The 23,344-nt window shown below is 36.6% G+C and overlaps 1 protein-coding gene across 4 annotated transcripts in view; it reads left to right on the forward strand.

Moving 5' to 3' along the window:
* Positions 1-472: 472 nt before the first annotated feature.
* LOC106174871 (rho-associated protein kinase 1-like) overlaps positions 473-23,344 on the forward strand; it is a 40,127-nt gene continuing 17,255 nt past the window's right edge. For all 4 annotated transcript variants that reach the window (XM_087002802.1, XM_087002797.1, XM_013556606.2 and 1 more), the window contains exons 1-9: positions 473-1,016; positions 3,430-3,511; positions 6,953-7,053; positions 10,656-10,715; positions 12,041-12,118; positions 12,380-12,555; positions 14,903-14,987; positions 16,245-16,389; positions 16,652-16,790. In XM_087002802.1, coding sequence (XP_086858928.1) covers positions 921-1,016; positions 3,430-3,511; positions 6,953-7,053; positions 10,656-10,715; positions 12,041-12,118; positions 12,380-12,555; positions 14,903-14,987; positions 16,245-16,389; positions 16,652-16,790 — 962 coding nt within the window. In that variant the 5' untranslated portion in view covers positions 473-920. The remainder of the gene's footprint in view (positions 1,017-3,429; positions 3,512-6,952; positions 7,054-10,655; positions 10,716-12,040; positions 12,119-12,379; positions 12,556-14,902; positions 14,988-16,244; positions 16,390-16,651; positions 16,791-23,344) is intronic.

The following is a 23,344-nucleotide window of genomic DNA, read 5'->3' on the forward strand; positions in this document are numbered from 1 at the left end:
AGGTGACACTACAAACACAATGTGTCTTCTTTTCACCCTTTGATGGATTTGGGTGAGTTGTAACTTGTATCATAATTAATTGTAAGTATTTATTACATGAGGAAAAACAAAAGTAAAGACAGTCCAAGATCTGTGGTAATAACCAACCAATGTTTTACTATAATGGCAAAAATTGTGAAGTATTAAAGTGACCTACACGTATGTACTTGGACATGATTGATATATGTAGTTGAAAAACACAATCTAATTGCTCAACCAACGCATTCAAATCTCCCGGACACCTGTAGTCACGTGACTGTAACTCTCAATCAATACCACTCTGGTATTTAGCCTAAATATCCAATTATTTTCCAATCAATATTCAATTTGAACCAGATGCAATTTTAAAAATATATTTCAAAACTGCGCTTGTAGACAAAAGTATATTAGATTCATCTTAATGCACCATGTCATTTGTGGACGCCAGTAAAACAGGAACAGGGTAAAGTAATGCGGCCATCTTTGAAGAGGTGAATGGCAGTTAGGGGTTGACAATATTATCACCTTGGAATAACATTGCATAGGAGATATTACAGCCACGGCTCAGAAGGCAGTTTAAATTTTGCTTAAAATTTGCACGGTTTTTGACAGGTAATCTGTGTATTTTTACAGCGCTGTGAAGGAAAGGGCTTAATACGTTGGAGGTGTGACGAGTTTGCCTACTTCGTTTTTATCATTGAAATCGTAGTGCGGAAGTGGGTGTGAAATGTAGCTTTCAGAGTCGTCGACATATGAAGAAATGACATGAGCTTCATAAATACTCATCAGAGTCCCCAGATGGAAGTGGAATAACCTTGTTCTGCAGTTAAAGGGATATTTGTGTAAGTTCATTCACTGGAGCATAACGCTGTTTGAACGCTAGACGCGACCGCGGACTGACAATGGCCGCCGAGGACCCAGAGTTAAAGAGGCGACTGGCTCGTCTGGAAGGGAGAATGAAAGACCCGAATTCTGAAATATCAGTGGATGGTTTGCTGGTAAGTATTGTTAAGACCACATACATACCATTGTTAGGTATCCTGAGTATCATCAATATAACCCTAGCAAAACTGAACATTTGTCCAGTATGATGTTGTTTTGATTATTCTATTATTGTGTAAATTATTTGTTAAATATATCAGATGTACCTGAAAACTGCTTTGTTACAATTTCGACAATGACTGCATTTAGTTGATTTAAGTATATTATAAAGAAATGACCAGGCCTTGTTGATAATCCTTTGTTGGTCATACACATACCAATGCCAACTACAAACGAGAGAGGGCATTTTCTGGTCACATGGGACCAAGAATTTTCATTTGCCAGAAGTGATCAAAGAGAAATAAATGCCATTAAAATTGGGCTACAGAGAAAATAACACAAGATGCAGAACCAAGAGCATCTTGATTTCAGTTGCATGTTTTAATGGTGAAGTCTTTTATTGCCCCCCTCATCCTGACAGGACCTGTTCTGGGTAAGATCAAAACAGAATGTGGAGGTTAATATAAAAGAATGAAGACTGCAATTCATAAACATTCCTGACTCTGTGAATCGTTGATCTGGATTATTTAGGACAAAAAGTAATTGTATTATGACAGAAATTTTTATTATAAATAATGATAAAAAGGAGATGACTTTTTGTTCAATATTAATTAAATATCTTAATTAATGTGAGGCAGCATTAAAAACCTGTCTAAAAGCCAATGCCGAAAAATAATAGAAATAAATTATCCTTGTTAATGGGTCTTAAGGAATGTATAAAATGAGATGGATGAAAAATTAGTTCCTCTTGTTTCACACCATTCAATAAATATAGCTCATCACCATAAGTCAACTTTGCTGCAACACCAACTTGCCGTGACCCAAGTCATTAAGGAAATATAAAAAGACCCCCATGTCAGTTCTGGGGACTGGGAACATGGCACAAATTAACCCAGTGTAAAACACTCTGCTCCACACAACTAACAGTTGACATTATGGACTGTGTTATCACTGATATCAGTATTTCAAGCCTGACTTGTTTATTTTTGGGGGGAGGCGTATTCTTACATGAAGTTGATAGATAAATAGATTAACTGATAGTAAAGTTAGATAAATTTATAGATGTTGTTTAATTTTATTGTCAAGTTTTTAATGTTATTGAAATAGATTTACTACCAGGGCCAATCTGATTATCCTCGTTTTTCAGTGTTAGCATTTATTATATTTTCTAATCTACGTGTAGCCATGAAGCTCACCTATACGACACTCACACTGAATCATGATTATAGATGATAAATCTAAAATGTTATTATGATGACAAGATAAGTATTGAATTTGCAGTTTATTTAGCATACAAGCTATCATTACCATAAAATTAATTTTCAATTTTTTAATTGATTGGATCATTAATTGATCTTTTTGTTGTGAGAAGGAAGATTTAATGACCATATTTTGGTAGTCTTGTGTCTACCAGACCCTTCAGACATCACTAGAAAACAATTCAGTAAATGAAATGTCACAGAACGTGGCAGGTTTTGACTTCAGAGTTTCGATCTTTGAACCTTGTTACACCATGTTCAAGTAGAAGTTGTGTATTTTCTATGTACTTGTGGTGGATGCAGGTCAAATCCATTTAAGATAGGAAGACATACATGATCCTTAGGCAGACATGGTCTTGTTAAGATTTCATGATTGTTGGTTTTAAACAAGTGTCCTCTGAAGAGTCAAGGTGGGGCTGCCTTTAGCTATGGTGGTGTGATCTGATGGCTCTATAATAACAGCTTACAATTTTAGTGTCTGCTGGCCCATCAGAATAGAAACAGCATATGTTTTATGTTGAATTTCTATGCATAAAAAGGAGGATGAACAACTTGGGTCAGCTTCTGAATGCATACATGTCCATTCAATTTTGTTTTTATATATTCTTCCTTTTTTATGGTACTGCAGTCCATGTATGTGCCTTTGTCGCTTGTCACATGAAATATCTTTATGGTATTTTTATGTGCAGGGTCCAGTCTATGCAATGCCTGACTTATCACCTGTCTGGCCCATTGGTTAGCATTCCATGTCCACCCTACTTATGGCCTGATAGGTGACAATATTATTGCCTGCCTGCTTGTGGTCTGCTAGGTAGTGTAACCCACCAAAGATATCTGCCCATGATGCAACAGTGAAGAAGGGTTTGATGAAATTGAAGGGGGGGGGGGGGGGGCATTTTTGAATCAGTTATGACATTTTTTTAAAGATCGTCAAGGTAAAAGATTTTATTCTTTTCAAAATCCCTAGTTGACAAATTATATAAGATGCTTTTTGTCTTCCACTTAAAGGCAGCATTTTGCTTTCATTGGATTTTCAAAGTACATTGAAATAATTATTCCCCACTTAAGACAAAATAAAGAAGAATTCTCATTTTCCTGTTTTCTTTTGCAGGATTCCATCACATCATTGGTTGCAGATTGTGACTTCCCAGCCATCCGAAGAAACAAAAATGTGGAGAATTTTTTGGGAAGATGTAAGTAAACTCCTCTCCCTCTGATGCACTTCTAAGTAAAAAATTCAAAATACAGATCTGTTTGACATTGAAAGGACTAGAAAAATAGATGAAACTGTAGCTGGTCATTTCAATGCAGTGTGCTATGTGCTGTTATCAGCTGCAGCACTTCCACCCATAAACACCTGTCAATACATATGCAAACACATACTCCAAGGAAAAGATAAGTTACAAATAAATGAATGCCATTTCTGATTAAAGTTAATGGCAATCTTAAACCAGGGCACCAGTTTACACCTTGGAGTTGTTTTACATAGTTAAATGTCAACCAAGCAGGGGAGAGAGAGAGAGAGAGAGAGAGAGAGAGAGAGAGAGAGAGACCTTGACAGTGATACGTAGATGGCTTGTGACATGATACTACATACAATGTACTTTAGGAAAATAAAAACAGAATAGAGGGTCCTTCACACTAATTGATAATATCCAAGGAAAAAATGTATAGATGTTAGAAGAGGCAGTATTTAATGATAAAGCAGTAGGTTTCTAGGCTGGGTTGACCATGATATTTATACATGTATTCAAGGGGGAGTGCTTCTTGTATATATAAACAAGCATCAATTAAAGCCGGTTTCCTGTACATGTCTGCATCAACAAACTTGTATTTGATTGCCAGGAATGCAAGCCAGGGAATATTGGTCAAGACAACCCATGTTAAGCCAATTAAGGCTGGAATGTTAAAAATGAAGTACTTTTTTGTAGAACTCTGGTAGATTGTTTCCCTCGGATGTGTATTGTCTAAAGTGCTTTAGAATTCTGTGTAAATATAGACATTTGACATTTGGGTAAATGGCCCCCTGTCATATACACCTTCTATGCTTTCCAAATGGGAAAAAGATTGATGAGTGTTCAAGTGGCAGGTAACTGTAGTAACTCAAGGCATGGTCTTTTTTTATCCGGCATGTCTGTTGTGCACAGGGCAGACAGCACCATGAACCCATAAAACTTTCTAAAAAATGTACAAAAAAGTGTCTATAATTGTGCTAATGTTTTCCATCCAATGTTGGAGATATTTTTGCCTTGGGCCATCATGATCTGTGGATATCAAAAGTTGCTACCCTTGATGAAAAACTGGAAAGGCTGAAAATTTTAAAGCTTTGAGATTTTCTGATCTTTGATGCTTAGAAACAAGACTGTTTTTTTTTTTTTTTTTTTTTTTTTTTTTTTTTTTTTTTTTTTTTGTATAAACTACTTCAATTTATCGAAAAAAAAGGCGGAATAAAAACTAACACATTTTCTTTTGTGTTTTCTGGTTATGACATTATGCCGTGACATTTTAAACAGAATGTACAAAGCCCTTTGGTCCAGAGTGATGATCATTTCTTCCTGAGCAGGCAGGAAAGTCAGTAGCTTGTGGATGTAACTATTTTGATCACTGGTGTTTTTATTTTTAATGTATTTAAATAAATGACATGTTTAGAGATAGCAATCAAGACAAGGTAATGGTATCACTATTCCTGTGTTTTTTGTGGTAAGGTAGATGGATTTGTCACAGTGATTTAGCCCTGTACATTTTGACCCTCAACGTACTTTTGTGGGTTTAAAAAAACATCCTTAGTGCCCTGAATGTTGAACTATACACCTCATTTTTGACCTGCCCCCCTTGTGGCCAGAACCTCCATTGGGGTCTATAGTTACAAGGAATGGCAGGATACCTCGCTGTGTTTTATGGCACTTACTAGTAACTTAAATTTGACATGGGAAATTGAATGATAAAAACAACACACCTTTCCTTTTTCCAGTAAACTTTTCTCTTGGTAATTGAAAATGAAAATGTAATTGAAAATACTTCTATGAAACAAAACAGTTTGATATCTGAAGTATATACTTGAAAGTTGAGTTAAGGGTTGAGTGTTACAAGAGGGGCCATCTTTTTGTGTGATGTTTTGATTCAGTTCCTTCAGAAACATGTGGATGTAGTTGGAAAGTATTTTTGGAAATGTGTATGTCCAGATGATAAATTGGATCTATTTATAGCGACTATAAGATGCGGTTTCTTAAAAAATTAAGTTATTTTGAAACTGGATTTAAGGCACTATAAAAAAGGAAAAAAATGAACTGCCCCAAATTCCATGGAAATGCAGTCAAAGGAAGTAACAGAAATAAGTAACAGGAAAGACCAATTTGAAGCACTTGAATTAACCACTGATAAAAATACAAAAGAAGCCTGGGATATAACCAGTAGTGCATTATTGCTGAGCTCAGTCCAAAAAGAAAAATGTGACAGCTTTGTTTATTAAGTCTTCTCATAGATTACAGTACAATAGAGTAGACTAACTGGACAAGCATACCTTTCTTTTATTACCCAATAAATTTTATAAATACTAATAGTTGAAGTTGATTTCAGTAGCTGGGTAGACAGGTACGTAACCTATGTGGTGCTCGGCTAATACAGCATAGAGAATGCACTTAGTATAGATGTCTGAAAGATGGAAAAATAATATGTGGCAACAGCACACAATATTGTATTCATTAATCATGGCTCCCACCTCCAAATAGCCGTCTACTGTGTTTTTATGCCCACAAAGTGCAAACAAAGTAAGCAGGCTAATTATTTAGGTGTGCATAGGAATGTGGGTGCTGCGAGCCTAAGATAGATGTGCTATTTATTTACCTAAGTTTGCAATCATCTACCTAGGTAGCTGCAGATTGCTTCTTTACTTATTATGTAGCAAAAATGCCCTTGCTTTAAATGTATATTTATTCATTTGGTGAATTTTGAAATAAGATAATTATAAATAATAAATAAATAATAAATAATTTATTTATAAAAAATAAATAATTAATTTTTGCATCCAGTTCCATAAGTTCCTGCCACTCAAGCAAGCATCTTTTATATGTCACCTCTTTGTCATAATAACAGCTTTTGAAGTGTGAACTAGAAACCACACAATATACAGCCCAGAAGCCTCTGATAGATCTCTGGGATGAGTTGCAAATGGGTTACCTTGACCTCCTTTTCAAGGTCATAAATTTGTTTTTACCTGGCTAATTGATCCCTTCTGTCTCCTTGTTTAATTGTACATCTCCCATTAAAATTTCTTTTCGCAAAAAAAAAAAAAATGATATATATTTAAATTTAAACTAGCTATGCCAGTATTCTTTACTTCATACAACAATTTCTAGAGGCTGTGAAAAAACAAAAACTTAATTAATTACTTCTTGCAGGCAACGTAGCTACTGGTGTTTGTGAACTTTTGACTCATGAAATGCATCCTTTACCCAACATTAAGAAATGCAAAATCATCCTGAGAAATCGAAAATATTAAACTCCACTGGGCAATTTGGTGGATAACATAAGAAAATTTTCAGATAAAATGCTAATAAATGGACGATCCTGATTTTTTTAATTGGAACATGTGCTTTTAGCATATATTATAACTTTATTTATTTGTTTATTTTCAGATGAAAAGATTGTTGCTGATGTGAACAACTCCCGAATGAAGGCAGACGACTTTGAGATGGTGAAAGTCATTGGCAGGGGAGCTTTTGGCGAAGTACAACTGGTATGTAAAAGAGGTGCCATTAAAGCCAAGAGATCTGTTTACCAACACCGATTAGCTTCATACACTGGTGTAGATTATTTGAAGTCCAATGAACCCTGAGATCCACCAGTTAAAATTAATTTAAGTGAGTTCCGAACACAAGAAATATGGTTCTGCTTGTTATGTCAAATTGAAACAGCTGTCCGACCAGTGGTTACATTTTTCAACCAGTTGTTACATTTCAATTTGGACTATGTTTTACAAAAATTTCATTTTGGTTTCAATGTCTGTCTGCAAAAATGCTCTATTCATCCTACAGTAGCTAATCAAAGATGGCAGTACGTACCCAGTGTTTTTCCTCTTAATTCAGTGCCCCACTAAAGTTAAATAGTTCGTGTTTGTAATGCAGAAGTATTATTTCTCAGTGTGTGCCTGTACTTATCTGAGATTTTCTTGGGACTGGCACTCACATATCATTGCCAGTATGCTTAGTGAAAAGCAGACTAAGGTCACCTTAGTTATACACCAGTTATGCATATACCTGATTTGCAAAACTGAAGATTGCTCAAATATTAAAAATAAGGAACTTGATATTTGGATTTGTTTCAGAGTATTTAGAATGTTCCTCCTGAAAGGCATATGTCTGGATGAATAGCTGATATACCAAACTGTAAAATGTGAAGGTTTTTGATACATTAGATCAATGTTGACATCCAAGAAGTGTGTGTATATTTCTCCATAGTTGTTGGGTACCAGTTGGATGGGTTGCTAACACAGTTAAAGACCCTTCTGTCCCAATATACTGTCGTTGTGACTCAGAATATAGATGACTCATAACATTAACATAATTTCATCTCCTAACCACGTAATGTGTTGTAAAAAGCTTGTCGTCAAGCAGGACAATTTTCTCAAGAACTTGGCCAATATATGAATGGCATCGGCCCCTTTTTACATGTCTCTTGTAGTAAACTTTGGGTCATTTCTACAGAAGTGCTGTTCTGGTTTTCTCTATAGCTAGTACAGATACTAGTGGCTGAACTTGTCACTGTGACCTTAACCTGTGTATGTTACCTCCTATAGACTATATACCAGGTAGTAGTATCCTAAAGACTACAAAAGGTGGCTGTAACATGCCTATAACACTGATAATGGATCTTTTATTTTTCCATGGTACTTTTTATCTCCATGATAGGGTCTGATTTTATTTGTTGAACATTGGTTGGAAGATTGTATGTTTTGGTTTATTTGGTTAAAATGCCCACTCCTGTAGAGATAAAAGATGGAAAGTGCTTGTGATTTTTATTTGTGGAATTTTTTGCTAGCAGATAATGTATTTTGGATAGCCTGTCTCCTTAAGATAGATTGCACAAAAATTAGCCTAGTAATTCTAGATTTAAACTCATTTAACAATAATTTGGTAAAGATGCTGGTTCATAAAAATTTTTGTTTTTGTGGGTTGTTTGAGGTTTATTGTTTAAAACTGTTATCTGACATAATTATCTGTGATTGAAAATTGTTGTTGTACATTGACAAGAAAATGTGACATTAAATCTAAAGGTTTGGGTCTGTTTATGTACTTGAGAGGTTCACCTTCCTCACAGGTGAGTTGTACAGGTAAACTCCAAAGGCACAAGGAGATGATTTCTTCTATGCTTGTTTTTATTACTTCTGAGCTTGTAAAATTATCCAAATTAATCCCATCTCATAATCAGATATATGGGTAAAACATCCCCAAATGTGAAAAAACAAACTTGGAGTGATAAACAAGTTTGAGCAAGGTTTTTACATTGAAAACATCCCCAATGTATGGCAAAATCCATGTGCTGATGAAGCGAAAACTAGGCTGTCTTTCTACAAGTATAATCATACCCGCTTAGCCTTGTCTGCATAACCCCAGTAAAAATGTTATTATCAGTGGCATGGCTAATGTGCTTGCAGTTCAGCATGCAGTTATATAGATGAGAGAGGGACATGTAAGACCTCTATTACCACCAAGATTGCTGGCACATACCACCATTACACTGCTGCATCCTTGGGAAAGCTTCTATATTTGTTTTCATGGCATCATCTGAGTTCACCTACAGAAAACCATCATTGAAAGATCAAAGCTATTTTTGCTTCATAAATCATATTCACACTGATGGTACCCTTAATGGCGTGTTAATGTGGCCAGTTGTATTATGTCCCTAACTGTAACATGCCCTCCCCTTTAGCAAGGTGAAGCCTGCCAACAGATCTGACATGATTCATCTTCTATTGGAATCGAGAAGGTGACAGCTTTTAGAGTGAATAAGTCCTGCATGCAGGAACACGTGTTCGTGTACATGCAACTAGAGGCACTTTATGTCGTATTTCCCGTTGTCATTTTGGTCGTCTCCATGTACCTGCTTCCTGGATGATTACATAGATAGATGAAGGGTTAATAGTTATGTAGGAGTTAAATATCCAGATAGGATTAATCTGATGGATCATAACCCTGCATTCCCATTTGAATTAGAAATGATGTGTGAATCCAGGCACCTGAGATCTGTCTGTGCTGATAGATTGAGTAAAATCTCAATGTTTGGGAAGATGTCATGATTGGATAAGCCTAGTATTCCTCTCAATAAAACTATTGACTGGAGAAGGGCAACCACATAATGGCCTGAATCACACTAGTTAGGAGTGAAAAAATGCATTGGGCATTTACACGACAAAAACATGCAAGAACTTGTTTCTTCGTGGAAAGGGAATTGAATTAACTAACCTTTATAGGCTGTTAAAATGTAAAGAAAACGTTGGCGCTACAGCTCCAACACCTGATATTACAGCCATGCTGTGTTCGCACAGCTATTATAGCAGGGGCATGCGACGTTTGTTATCACTGCAAACATTGCATAAGGGTAGTCAGCCACACTGTTGATATGGCAACTTTTTCTATAGACATAGATGAACTATTTCGCTTTTGATTTTGTTTTTATAGTGTGTGGTAATTGATGATTAGCTAATTGGGTGCAATCTGGCCGTATTTGTACTGATGTCTCGTGTGGAACTATGAATGGAACGGCTGATGCAGCGTAAAATTTGAGTAGATGTACCCAAGCGGGTCCTGAGAGAGGTCTGCTTGGTGTGGGCCCTGGGTGCAGAGTGCCTGGGCTGTTTCACCCTTTTGTCTCATTGTTATCAAATCTGCCCAGTTCAGGGGGTGGAGAGGTGTGGAACTCAGTGAGGTTGATATTGTGTGTGGAAGCTGAGGCTGACACAATCCAGGCCTCTGTGAAAGATGTCGAGAACAGACAGATTCAACCTGCTGTACTGTTGTGGTGGTAGAAGCTTAACCCCATAAGTTCCCCTGGCTTTACTTTTATTGCATGAAGAAATACGATGTGATTATGGTGTTGAGACCCTTTTACTGATGTTATCTAATGGTAGGCTTGTGTTACGTCCCTATTTCCCTGTTACAAGGGATTAAAAAAAAACTGAATATCTTCATACCATGTGTTTAACCTATTTAGTAGTGATATGTAGCACACTTGACAACAAATTAATAAATTTTTATATTTGGTTATTAACACCAATGTGATTATATTTTCTCTCCTCCTCATGTATTTGACATGAATTTTTTGTACCATTGTTTATTCTAGGTCCGCCATGTGTCAACCAGAAAGGTCTATGCCATGAAGTTACTCAGCAAGTATGAAATGGTAAGTGTGGGTGTGGTGAGACCAGCACGTCACCTAGGTGCCCTCCAATTTCATGTTCAGGATGTTTTTACCTTTCTTAATGCCAAAAAGGTGTCATTGTATTGCATCACTAAAAAAATGTTTGACAAGATGAATTTGCAGTTTTGGCTTGACATAAAAGGGGAGGTGTCGCTTCTGCTTTATAACAAGAAATGATTATTTTTTTCACTTAAAGGTTTTTTTATTACTGTATGTGACTTGAAATGTCAAGAAGATATTAAAAATGTGCATGCTATTTCTGAAGTATTTTGTGGCAGAAAATGTCAAAATACCTCTATTTTTGTTAGTCATTGATGTTATGTGGGAAAGAGAGCTGGTTGAAAACTGAATAGCACACTGACATGCAATCCAGCACGAAAGCTCACTGTGGAGTCTTTCCCTACTTCTGCTTTTGCAGTAAAATATGAAGTTAATAAAACAGAAGAGGTTGTCAGTTAAAATGTGGTATCTTTGTACTCCCCCCCCCCCCCTCCACACACACACACCATCTGCAGCCCCCCTCCTTTCAAATTTAGTCTAGGCTTACACCAAAATAGCAAGATAGCAAACAAAATGCACTGCTTAATACACGCACAGAAATTGACCCCCCTCCAGACATATTTACATATAGCACATAATACTAACTGTGCCCCCTCCAGACATATTTACACATTGCACATAATACGAACTGTGCCCCCTCCAGACATATTTACATATAGCACATAATACGAACTGTGCCCCCTCCAGACATATTTACATATAGCACATAATACTAACTGTGCAGTCTGAATAGTTCCTGATAATCCCATACCTGCATGTATAAATAAGTAAACTGACACGCTTATCTGAAGGATTACCAATCTATTTCTGAACTTATGCTTAGTCTTGTGCTACATGCAGATGGCTGGCATAGTTTTCTATTATCAATCACGTTGTAAATGGGAAGGCAAGTTAATGCACCTATGATGCGGGAATTAAACAGGGAGCTAGAGCTTTAGGAAGCTGTGATTGAAAAGCAATTTATATGCCATGGCAGCAGCCACTCTGCACCCTGGCCTGACCTTGACGATAGAAAGACTTGTGCCCGTATTTTTATTTCAATCCTAGGAATACTTGCAGTGACAATATTAAATAAAAGATGAGCCCTTAAAGTAGGAAATAAATAAAAAGAAAAATGAGCCATATAAGCTATGTGTTATTAATTTTCTGTAGTCTTGTACTTCAGCTTAAGGTGGAATATCTGAGTAGTAAATTAGTGAGCTGAATATTTTTAATTGTTTTCATAAGAAAATGTATTTTTGTTTCAGATCAAGCGCTCGGACTCTGCCTTCTTTTGGGAAGAGAGAGAAATCATGGCCAATGCCAACAGTCAGTGGATTGTGCAGGTAAGTGTCTGCATCCTTTCTGATTTTTTAATATCACAATTCTTAAAAAGGTATTAAAAGAATCAAGGTACTAATTTTTCCAAACGGTACAACTAATGAAAATTAAGAAAAATCAATGGACTTATTTTTCCAAGAGGTACAACTAAGGAAAATTAAGTACAAACAAATTTTCCTAACACAGTAACAAAACTTGGGTGTTAAAACGCTATTCCCTTCACAACTTTTTCATTTTGACAAATTATCAATGAATTATCTTTCCAGCTTCACTTTGCCTTCCAAGACCATCGGTTCCTGTACATGGTAATGGACTACATGCCCGGCGGAGACCTGGTAAACCTCATGAGTAACTATGACGTCCCTGAGAAGTGGGCCAAGTTTTACTGTGCGGAGGTGGTGTTGGCCCTGGATGCTATCCATTCTATGGGATTTGTCCACAGGTAGGGTGGTCAGGTAGTCTTATTAGAGGCGTGGTACCTGGCATGACAAACATTGAGCAGAGAATGAAGTCTCAAATGGAACTATGATACCCAAAGGCATAAAAAATTGGATTTCAAAGAATCCGTATGGATGTAGAAGAGTGATTGAAACAAATTGATATAAGGATTCTGTTGATTACTGAAATAATGAAAATGAAATGTCAAGGGTATGCAAAATACACAGATACAGGACTGCTTATCCTGTTGTCGCAGAATGTGCTCACTATTCATTATATATTGCACAAACAATAGTAATTGCATTCTTATTTCATTGATTTTTGTAATTGATATGTAAATGAGCATTATCTTTTATATGGAATTTTTCCAAAATCAGTGTCTCCAGGCCTTTCATGCTATGCAATCTGGTCAACCAGTGTTGTCAAGAAGTGTTATTTAAGTCAATTCTGGTATGAACAGGTCTTATTGGAGACTATCTAAGTCAGTCCTGGTATGAACAGGTCTTATTGGAGACTATCTAAGTCAGTCCTGGTGTGAACAGGTCTTATTGGAGACTATCTAAGTCAGTCCTGGTGTGAACAGGTCTTATTGGAGACTATCTAAGTCAGTCCTGGTATGAACAGGTCTTATTAGAGACTATCTAAGTCAGTCCTGGTGTGAACAGGTTTTATTGGAGACTATCTAAGTCAGTCCTGGTATAAAGTGGTCTTATTGGAGACTATCTAAGTCAGTCGTGGTGTGAACTGGTCTTATTACAAACTAGCTCTAGGTCAATTCTGGTGTGAACTGGTCTTAAAGCAGACAAGCTCTAAGGCTGCATTCGGATCAGTGGTCTAACTAGTCCACGAGTCAAATATGGCTGAAACACTTGAATACTCTCCCCATGGGGACCCTATTGCATGGTTATTAGCGGATTAGATGACAAGCTTTTAAGACGGTCGCTTTATTTGGCCACCAAACTAGTTAGTCTGCTGTTCTGAATCCAGCCTTAGTCAGTCCTGGTGTGAACTATTACAGACTAGTTCTATGGGAGGGGGAAGTGTGATAGATTCACAGCAAATTAGTTCCCCCATTGTATCTTCATTTACCTGATGACTCAGATGTGAACGTTGATTGCATTCCCAATTTGGCTTCCATATCTGATTAGGATTGGTCTCCGATAACAAAAAATGAGATTAGCAAATTAACTGTCAGGTTGTCTGAATTGTTTTCATTGATTTCAGGAGATTTTGCCAGGGAAGGCAAACTACTCCTTGTCTGTATTTAAACTTCCCCAGGATTGCCTGTCACAATGAATTTGTATTGATTTTCCACGCTTGACATTTGAGTCTCTTTTGAGTGTATTTTGTAGTTGGAAATGCAGTCAGTTTTAATGCAAGGTTATCAAATATAGATTGACATCCCTAGGATAAACAATACCATTAGGCTAGAGACCAGAGCATCTCCATTTGTGGAATAAAAACTTTGTAGATGAAGAGATAATAAAAGATAAATGAAGGGCATGTTATTAAGCAGCAATCAAGTGAGAGAACTTGAACTTTACATTTCTGTTATCGTAATGTTGATAGAAGGAATGGGAAATATCCTTCACTAGTTCATAGGAATTCTATTTAAAGCTTATGTTTACTTCCTCCTTCAGCTTTGCATTTACTCAGAAATGTGCTGTGAATCAATTTTTTCTCACTATTTATGAAGAACTCTTTTATTGATTGATGCTGTGTTGATTGACTGATGTAAAAGAGATTTCAGATTTTTTATTTTGATAGTAAATAGCAGCAGAATTTAAATACCACCAATCTTGCATTCTCTCCATAGTTAACAAAAGATGCATTAACTTTTACATTTAAGTGATTATTTAGTCGTAAGGAGGTGATAAAATCATAACATGATTTTAATGGATATGTGTGGAGATGGACAAGATGTATCACTCCTCCCCCTGCATATAGCATCCATTAGAAATAGATCATCTGTGATGTATGTGGAGATTTCACTCTGAAAGTACCTGTAATAGAACAATTTGATGGTGTGAATGTAATTGAAGTGTACTATGACAGTTTAATATGTGGTCCAATGTACAAGTTGCTCAAGTACAATTCCAAATGTTTTGTGACTAAAAGGTCACCTCAATTTTAGTTTCATTAAGAGATTCTTACCAAAAGAATTGTCGTTAAGTGTTCCAAATACATCAACCTCAAGTAAAAACTCTATAATTTCAGTAAATTTTATGTGACTAAAAGGTCACCTCAGTTTTAGTTTTATTAAAAGAGAGGAATTGTCATTAAGTATTCCGAATACATCAAACTCAAGTAAAAACTAAAATCTCATTAAAGTGTACCATTCCACCTTCCAGAGATGTCAAACCAGACAACATGCTGCTGGATGCCCAGGGACACCTGAAGCTGGCTGACTTTGGCACCTGTATGAGGATGGACAAGGTAGAAACATAGAAAAACCACAAATATTTCCTGAGAGCTGTGATCCTCCTTTTTTCTGATTTTCATATTTTGTACAGTTTTGCAATGTTTTTCATTTATTTTGTAATGGTAAAAGACCTGTAAGGTCTGTCCTGTGAAAAGTAATGGTAAAAGACCTGTAAGGTCTGTCCTGTGAAAAGTAATGGTAAAAGACCTGTAAGGTCTGTCCTGTGAAAAGTAATGGTAAAAGACCTGTAAGGTCTGTCCTGTGAAAAGTAATGGTAAAAGACCTGTAAGGTCTGTCCTGTGAAAAGTGCCACCCAAAAACAAGTTCACAAGATTTAACCAAGTAATATTGTTTTTTATGTTGGTGCTTACCTTAATTTATGGGTGGATGTTGGATAAGTACTGCTGCCTTGTGATTTGAGTTCTGGTTGGTTGGGGAAATAGAAACCAGTGTGATGATATTCAATTATACAGAGAATTATGTCTTTAAAGGGTACTTAATGATAAAAGGAAATGTTCATATAATCAGTTATAGCAAAGGAGTATTTAGTAATTTCTTTGTTATACCATTAAACATACCATCATGCCTATGTCAGAAGTTGTGGTACAAGGTCAATAAATCGGGGCTCTCTGGTAGGGTGGTATCACTTTAATGTGGACCTTTGCCCTGGTTATGGGTTTGTTGAGCTAGGAGAAAAATTGAATTGTGTTGGTATGATTAAATGTGCTTATTTACTACTGAGTTAATTGTGTTTTAGAAAGAATTAAAAAAGTAGGGAAGTCAGCCTTGTATTTGACTAGACACCTTACAGACAGGCACCTGCTTCTACATGGCTCACTTGTGTGAATATAAAAAACTTGGCAATCACCAGAAACACATAAAAAAGAAATATTACCTTGCCAGATGTACTTGGGATATGATACATTTTGTTCAGGCTCCAAGAAAAACATATTAGATCTTAAACATAGCCTTGTTTTAGGATTAGTCAGTGGTGTAATTATTACAGGGTCTATTTACATAATACAAAAATTCTGCCTCCACCCTGATCTTACTTGAGAGTCTATGAAGCAGTCCTGTCCCTGCCTCTTCTCACAGTTTACATGTTGTGATTTAAACAAGACCCTCAATGTTAAGAGATTAAAAGTTTCTACTTAGTACTTTTGGCAACAGCTTCAAATTGTGTAAACAATCACAGAAAGTCAGATCTCGAAGCCTGACAAGAATTTTAAAAAGAATAGAGAAAAAAATCACATTGTTTATTGTATTCCTAGGATGGCATGGTGAGATCAGACACAGCTGTGGGTACACCAGATTACATCTCCCCCGAGGTGCTGAAGTCCCAGGGCGGAGACGGTTACTATGGCAGGGAGTGTGACTGGTGGTCTGTGGGTGTCTTCCTGTACGAAATGTTGGTTGGTGAGTATCACAGACACATCACTCATGTTTTGAAATACTGTCAAGAATTTTGTATTGTAAATGATCAAACTGTACAAACTTAAAACATATTTTTGAAGGTGTCATTTAACTATATCTGAATTGATTTATTTGATAGATATGACAGTAATGATATTTGTTGGGTGAAAGCAATAGCAGCACTTGATTAGCTTTCAATATCTCCAGTTGTTTCTCTCACTCTAAACGTTGTTTATTGCAATATTTTTTTCGCTCCCCTCTGCAGGTGACACCCCTTTCTATGCTGACTCCCTGGTTGGCACGTATGGTAAAATCATGGACCATAAGAACTCCCTCAGTTTTCCAGAAGACATTGAAATCTCCAGAGATGCCAAAAGTTTGATCAGAGCTTTCCTAACAGACAGGTATGTTCTCTCTTCAGTACGGTAATGTGCCAAGCATTTCGACGGGCCCAGTCAATCCGACCAAAAAAATTATATTATAAAATTAATTTTTCTGGGCTCAAACATTTAGTCCATACGTCAAAATCATGCGACAGAATTTTTTTCTTGTTCCGATTGTTCGACCACATCGTCGGCAAGACTCGGTAAATTTTCAAGCCAGTCATATAGATGCTGCATGCCGGGCCCTTTGTCAATTGTTGTCCTTTCAATAGCTCTCGTCAATGAGGAAGAAACTATTAATTGAAGATCTTATCTGGAAGCATGACGTACCTGTCATTTCCTTTGTCCCCGATGACAAAATAGTGTTATAGACATACAATTTGTGCTAATTAAGCAGACTTGCCCTCGCTGACTGATTCATCACGCCCGTAACTGGGGAAGGGGGGGGGGGGTAAAAAAGGTCCATTCTGGATGAAACCAAATATCGACAGTGGGTAGAATACGTCGTAAACACCTTCATATAGACCATATATAGCGTTTGCTAGCAATAAAAAGTTTGGGAAGAGTAAGCAATTTATTTTCAAGTTTGATTGAAATATATATGCAGATGGGGAAACGTTCTTGAAGTCAACACCGCAAGATCTTACATTTACTACAATCGACCGAAAGATCAGCGGGATCGACCGCCCAGACTTCTTGGCGCCAAATACCACGCGCTGTCAAAATCTGACGAACACGTGTAGCTGTTCACCTACATGGATAACTGATTTGTCAACAATAAAAATGACGTCTTCCTTAACTCCATGAGAGCTTCATAGAGAGTTCCACTGGATATTTACGTTACCTGTGAGTCACTTTTAATTTCCCCAGATGCATGAAATGTTGATGATATTTAGCGTAATCCACGAAGAACTCCATTCCTGTGACCCCCCTCCCCCAAAATGGGACCGTCTTCATTGTACCACCAGCGTTAGCGCTGGCGGTACACATGGTTTCGGTCCCGTCCGGATCGTTCCGCCGGCTCCGCCGGACGGCTACCGTTACCGCTTCTCCTCCTAGACGGTAAGGTCCCCCGTACCCATCTCATGGATTTAGGTCACCTATAATCTCAACTCGTTCCACGTAAAATTTGGGCTTTGTCGGTATTGGGGTCTGGGTGTGGCACTCATTGCAATGCACCCTTGTCTAAAAATGGCAAAATTAAATGCTAATTATCTACCCTAGGGAAGGAGTTATGGGAAAAATTTCTATAGACGGCTTTCCAAAAGTCATATGTGTAGATTTCAAATATACCCTTGGATTTGACCTTTGACCTTTACTTCAAGGTCAAATGGGCCAAAATTTTCAAAAAAATGAAATTTTTTACGAAAAAAAATTTTTTTGCCCTGTTTTTCAGACACCACACAGACTTAACCAATAATATTATTGGAAAGTGTTACCCTTCAGGTCATCTTTCATCTCCATGAATTTGGGGTCAATCGGTGCATTTTCACGGGAGTAGCGGCCATAAGATACCGAAACTGAAAACTGTCTCTAATTCGGGAACCGTTAATGCTAGAGACCCATTCTTTTTTGCATTTTGTAGAGCATGTAAAGCCCAACACTGGAGGTGGTCTCGATTTTTTTGTATTCCATACGGTTTTCGAGTTACGCTGTATCAAAAAGTACATATTGGTGGTAAAAGCAAAATGTGCAGTACGGTAATGGATAATAAATTTTGAACTCTGGAAAAACAAAACATTAGGCTTGGCAAAGCAGACAACTTGTGTTCAAAAATGACATTATTTCATCAAATTTGAACTTCTGAAACTTCAGAGCACCTCCTATTTCAAGAATTTTGACCAAAATGACATTTTCTTTATTTTAATTAATTTTTTCTGTACAAAATTTAAGGCACATTATGGTAACTCCAAAATTATAACATTTAGTCCCTTATATCTCCAAAACTGGCAGAGATAGGTCTATAGTTACTATTGAAGTTGAATAGGAAGTCATATACTGGCAATCTATATGTGACCTTGAAATTGACCTTTGACCTACTTTTCACCATGAACTGAACTTTGCAAATTTTTCTTCCCTTTTATCTCCAAAACTGGCAGAGATAGGTCCATAGTTACTATTGAACTTGAATAGGAAGTCATATACTGGCAATCTATATGTGACCTTAAAATTGACCTTTGACCTACTTTTCACCATGAACTGAACTTTGCAAATTTTGCTTTCCTTTTATCTCCATAACTGGCTGAGATAGGTCCGTAGTTACTATTGAACTTGAATAGGAAGTCATATACTGGCAATCTAAATGTGACCTTAAAATTGACCTTTGACCTACTTTTCACCATAAACTGAACTTTGCAAAATTTGCTTCCCTTTTATCTCCAAAACTGGCAGAGATAGGTCCATAGTTACTATTGAACTTGAATAGGAAGTCATATACTGGCAATCTAAATGTGACCTTGAAATTGACCTTTGACCTACTTTTCACCATGAACTGAACTTTGCAAACTTTTCTTCCCTTTTATCTCCAAAACTGGCAGAGATAGGTCCATAGTTACTATTGAACTTGAAAAGGAAGTCATACACTGGCAATCAAAATGTGACCTTAAAATTGACCTTTGACCTACTTTACACCATGAACTGAATTTTGCAAATTTTGCTTTCCTTTTATCTCCAAAACTGGCTGAGATAGGTCCGTAGTTACTATTGAACTTGAATAGGAAGTCATATATCTCCAAAACTGGCAGAGATAGGTCCATAGTTACTATTGAACTTGAATAGGAAGTCATATACTGGCAATATAAATGTGACCTTGAAATTGACCTTTGACCTACTTTTCACCATGAACTGAACTTTGCAAACTTTTCTTCCCTTTTATCTCCAAAACTGGCAGAGATAGGTCCATAGTTACTATTGAACTTGAAAAGGAAGTCATACACTGGCAATCAAAATGTGACCTTAAAATTGACCTTTGACCTACTTTACACCATGAACTGAATTTTGCAAATTTTGCTTTCCTTTTATCTCCAAAACTGGCTGAGATAGGTCCGTAGTTACTATTGAACTTGAATAGGAAGTCATATATCTCCAAAACTGGCAGAGATAGGTCCATAGTTACTATTGAACTTGAATAGGAAGTCATATACTGGCAATATAAATGTGACCTTGAAATTGACCTTTGACCTACTTTTCACCATGAACTGAACTTTGCAAATGTTTCTTCCCTTTTATCTCCAAAACTGGCAGAGATAGGTCCATAGTTACTATTGAACTTGAATAGGAAGTCATATACTGGCAATCTAAATGTGACCTTAAAATTGACCTTTGACCTACTTTACACCATGAACTGAATTTTGCAAATTTTGCTTTCCTTTTATCTCCAAAACTGGCAGAGATAGGTCAGTAGTTACTATTGAACTTGAATAGGAAGTCATATACTGGCAATCTAAATGTGACCTTAAAATTGACCTTTGACCTACTTTTCACCATGAACTGAACTTTGCAAATTTTTCTTCCCTTTTATCTCTAAAACTGGCAGAGATAGGTCCATAGTTACTATTGAAGTTGAATAGGAAGTCATATACTGGCAATCTAAATGTGACCTTAAAATTGACCTTTGACCTACTTTTCACCATAAACTGAACTTTGCAAATTTTGCTTCCCTTTTATCTCCAAAACTGGCAGAGAAATTGACCCTTGACCTACCTTACGAAGAACTTAAATTTGATTGTACCATATATATTTTTTGCAATAGTTTAAAAATTCTTGTTGATTGCATTTTTACAGCTTGTCAAGCACAAAACTGGTGGCTGTGTCCCTTATTTTGTGTATGTGGGGGTCTACATGAATGAGCTTGCTCCAGCTGGTGGTACAATATTTGGAGGCGGTATCGCCTCTCTGATCCTCTAGTTAACATGTGGTTTGCGCTATGCTAGACCAGACCAGATAAGACCAGTCTCTTTCTGCATGTACTCAATGATTCTCGCGTCAAATTATAAATGCCCTTGTTTTGTGAAAATTATGGCAATTAAATGCTTATTTTACGTTCGGGTTGTATCAGTGGGGTTTTCAATATGCACCGTGGTTTGTGCACAGCGAGAGTATATAAGTAAGAAAATCGGAAGAGTGCCAGCAAGATAGGCCTACTCTATGTCTATCGGCACAGGTAGGCTCCGTATTTTGCCTTTTCTCAATATGTTTTAATATGACATGCTTTTTAAATAAAATACTTATAAGTAATTTGAAGTTACACTGAATTCCGTTTGAGTACCAGTTGGTATTCTTTGATACAGGTGATTGAATTTTCTTCGGAAGTACGTCTACGCCTTGACGCTGAGCAAGCCTTGCGGGCTGAAAACAACTGATCTCAGACTGGTAAAAATTTTCAATTCGGTTGATTTCAGTTGTCATATTAAAATTCAGATAGGGCGTACGTAGATCACATAACTAGTTTAAGTCTACTAAAGCTACCGGTTTCAAATATAAGTGACCGGCCTTTGTTTACAACACCCGTCTCTGGGGAAATACTCGTCCCACTCGTGAAGCGCATCATGAAAATGATCGTAGGTGAGGGAAATATATAATTAGAAATTATAATTGTCGTCTTTTTATGTACAGACACAGATGTGTCTGTACATATAGCCATCATCTGCGTCTGTCGTCGCCGTCGTCGCCGTCGCCGTCGCCGTGCACTTTTACCGATAACACGATAAGTGGAAAACCATTTTGCCTTTTGATTTGAAACTTGCAGAACTGATGAATATTCATAATACGCAGGTCAAGTTCGAAAATCAGCATGATCGGGTCACTTTTAGGGAATTTATGCTGTTTTTATGTACAGACACAGATGTGTCTGTACATATAGCCATCATCTGCGTCTGTCGTCGTCGCCGTCGTCGCCGTCGTGCACTTTTACCGATAACACGATAAGTGGAAAACCGTTTTTGCTTTTGGCTTGAAACTTACAGAACTGATGAATATTCATAATACGCTGGTCAAGTTCGAAAATCAGCATTATCGGTTCATTTTTAGGGAAGTTATGCTGTTTTTTCACTTTTTTCAGCATATATGCAGCACTGATAACACGATAAGTGGAAAACCATTTTACTTTTGGGCTTGAAACTTACAAAACTGATGAATATTCATAATCCGCAGGTCAAGTTCGAAAATCAGCATGATCGGTTCATTTTTAGGGAAGTTACGCTGTTTTTTCACTTTTTTCAGCATATATGCAACACCGATAACACGATAAGTGAAATACCGTTTTACCTTTTGGCTTGAAACTTACAGAACTGATGAATATTCATAATACGCAGGTCAAGTTCGAAAATCAGAGCTATCGGGTCAATTTTATGGAAGATATGCTGTTTTTTCACTTTTTTCAGCATATATGCAACACCGATAACACAATAAGTGAAAAACCGTTTTACCTTTTGGCTTGAAACTTACAGAATTGATGAATATTTATAATACGCAGGTCAAGTTCAAAAATCAGCATGATTGGGCCATTTTAAGGGAAGTTATGCTGTTTTTTCACTTTTTTCAGCATATATGCAGCACTGATAACACAATATAAGAAAAACAGATGGGGAAATTGTCATTATACTAACAGGACTGGTCAATCTTACTAAAACATAGGATGAGTGTGAAAATCAGCATAATCGGGCCATTATTTTAGAAGTTATGCTGTTTTTTCACATTTCCTCAGATTCAATTGTTAGGCATGTTAACAGTCTCATTATTGAACTAATAAGATATGTAAAAGTGTTTGTTTGACATTTCCTGCATCTTTATAACATTGTTAGTTGATTATGTAAAAATGATGGTAAACTTGTTATTGTGTATTATTTTATAAAGTGTCAAAAATGGAAATAAACTCATATCATTGCAGTTTGTCAGATTCAATCATCTACTATCTTCAGAATCTCAGAATGGAGGAAATTGGACATTTAACACTGTTCTATTGATATTTTTCCCATCTCATCAATTTTCTTAGTTGATCATATACAAATGGTAGTAAACTGTTTATTTTGTTTTATGTTAAAAAAGGGTTTTAAAAATAGAAGTAAACCCCTTGCAGAACAGTGCTGTCTTGTTTCAGCATGTATGCAGCACCGATAACACGATAAGTGGAAAACCATTTTACATTTTGCCTTGAAACTTACAGAACTGCTGAATATTCATAATACGCAGGTCAAGTTCGAAAATCAGCATGATCGGGTCATTTTTATGGAAGTTATGCTGTTTTTCACTTTTTTCAGCATATATATACAACACTGATAACATGATAAGTGAAAAATCATTTTACCTTTTGGCTTGAAACTTGCAGAACTAATGAATATTCATAATACGCAGGTCAAGTTTGAAAATCAGCATGATTGGGTCATTTTTAGGGTAGTTATGCTGTTTTTTTTCACTTTTTTTAGCTTATATGCAGCACCGATAACACGATAAGTGGAAAACCATTTTACCTTTTGGTTTCAAACTTACAGAACTGATGAATATTCATAATACGCAGGTCAAGTTTGAAAATCAGCATGATCGGGTCATTTTTAAGGAAGTTATGCTGTTTTTCACTT

The sequence above is a fragment of the Lingula anatina genome, chromosome 1 (assembly GCF_051362555.1).
Source record: "Lingula anatina isolate TDL-2025a chromosome 1, LinAna3.0, whole genome shotgun sequence".
Taxonomy (NCBI): domain Eukaryota; kingdom Metazoa; phylum Brachiopoda; class Lingulata; order Lingulida; family Lingulidae; genus Lingula; species Lingula anatina.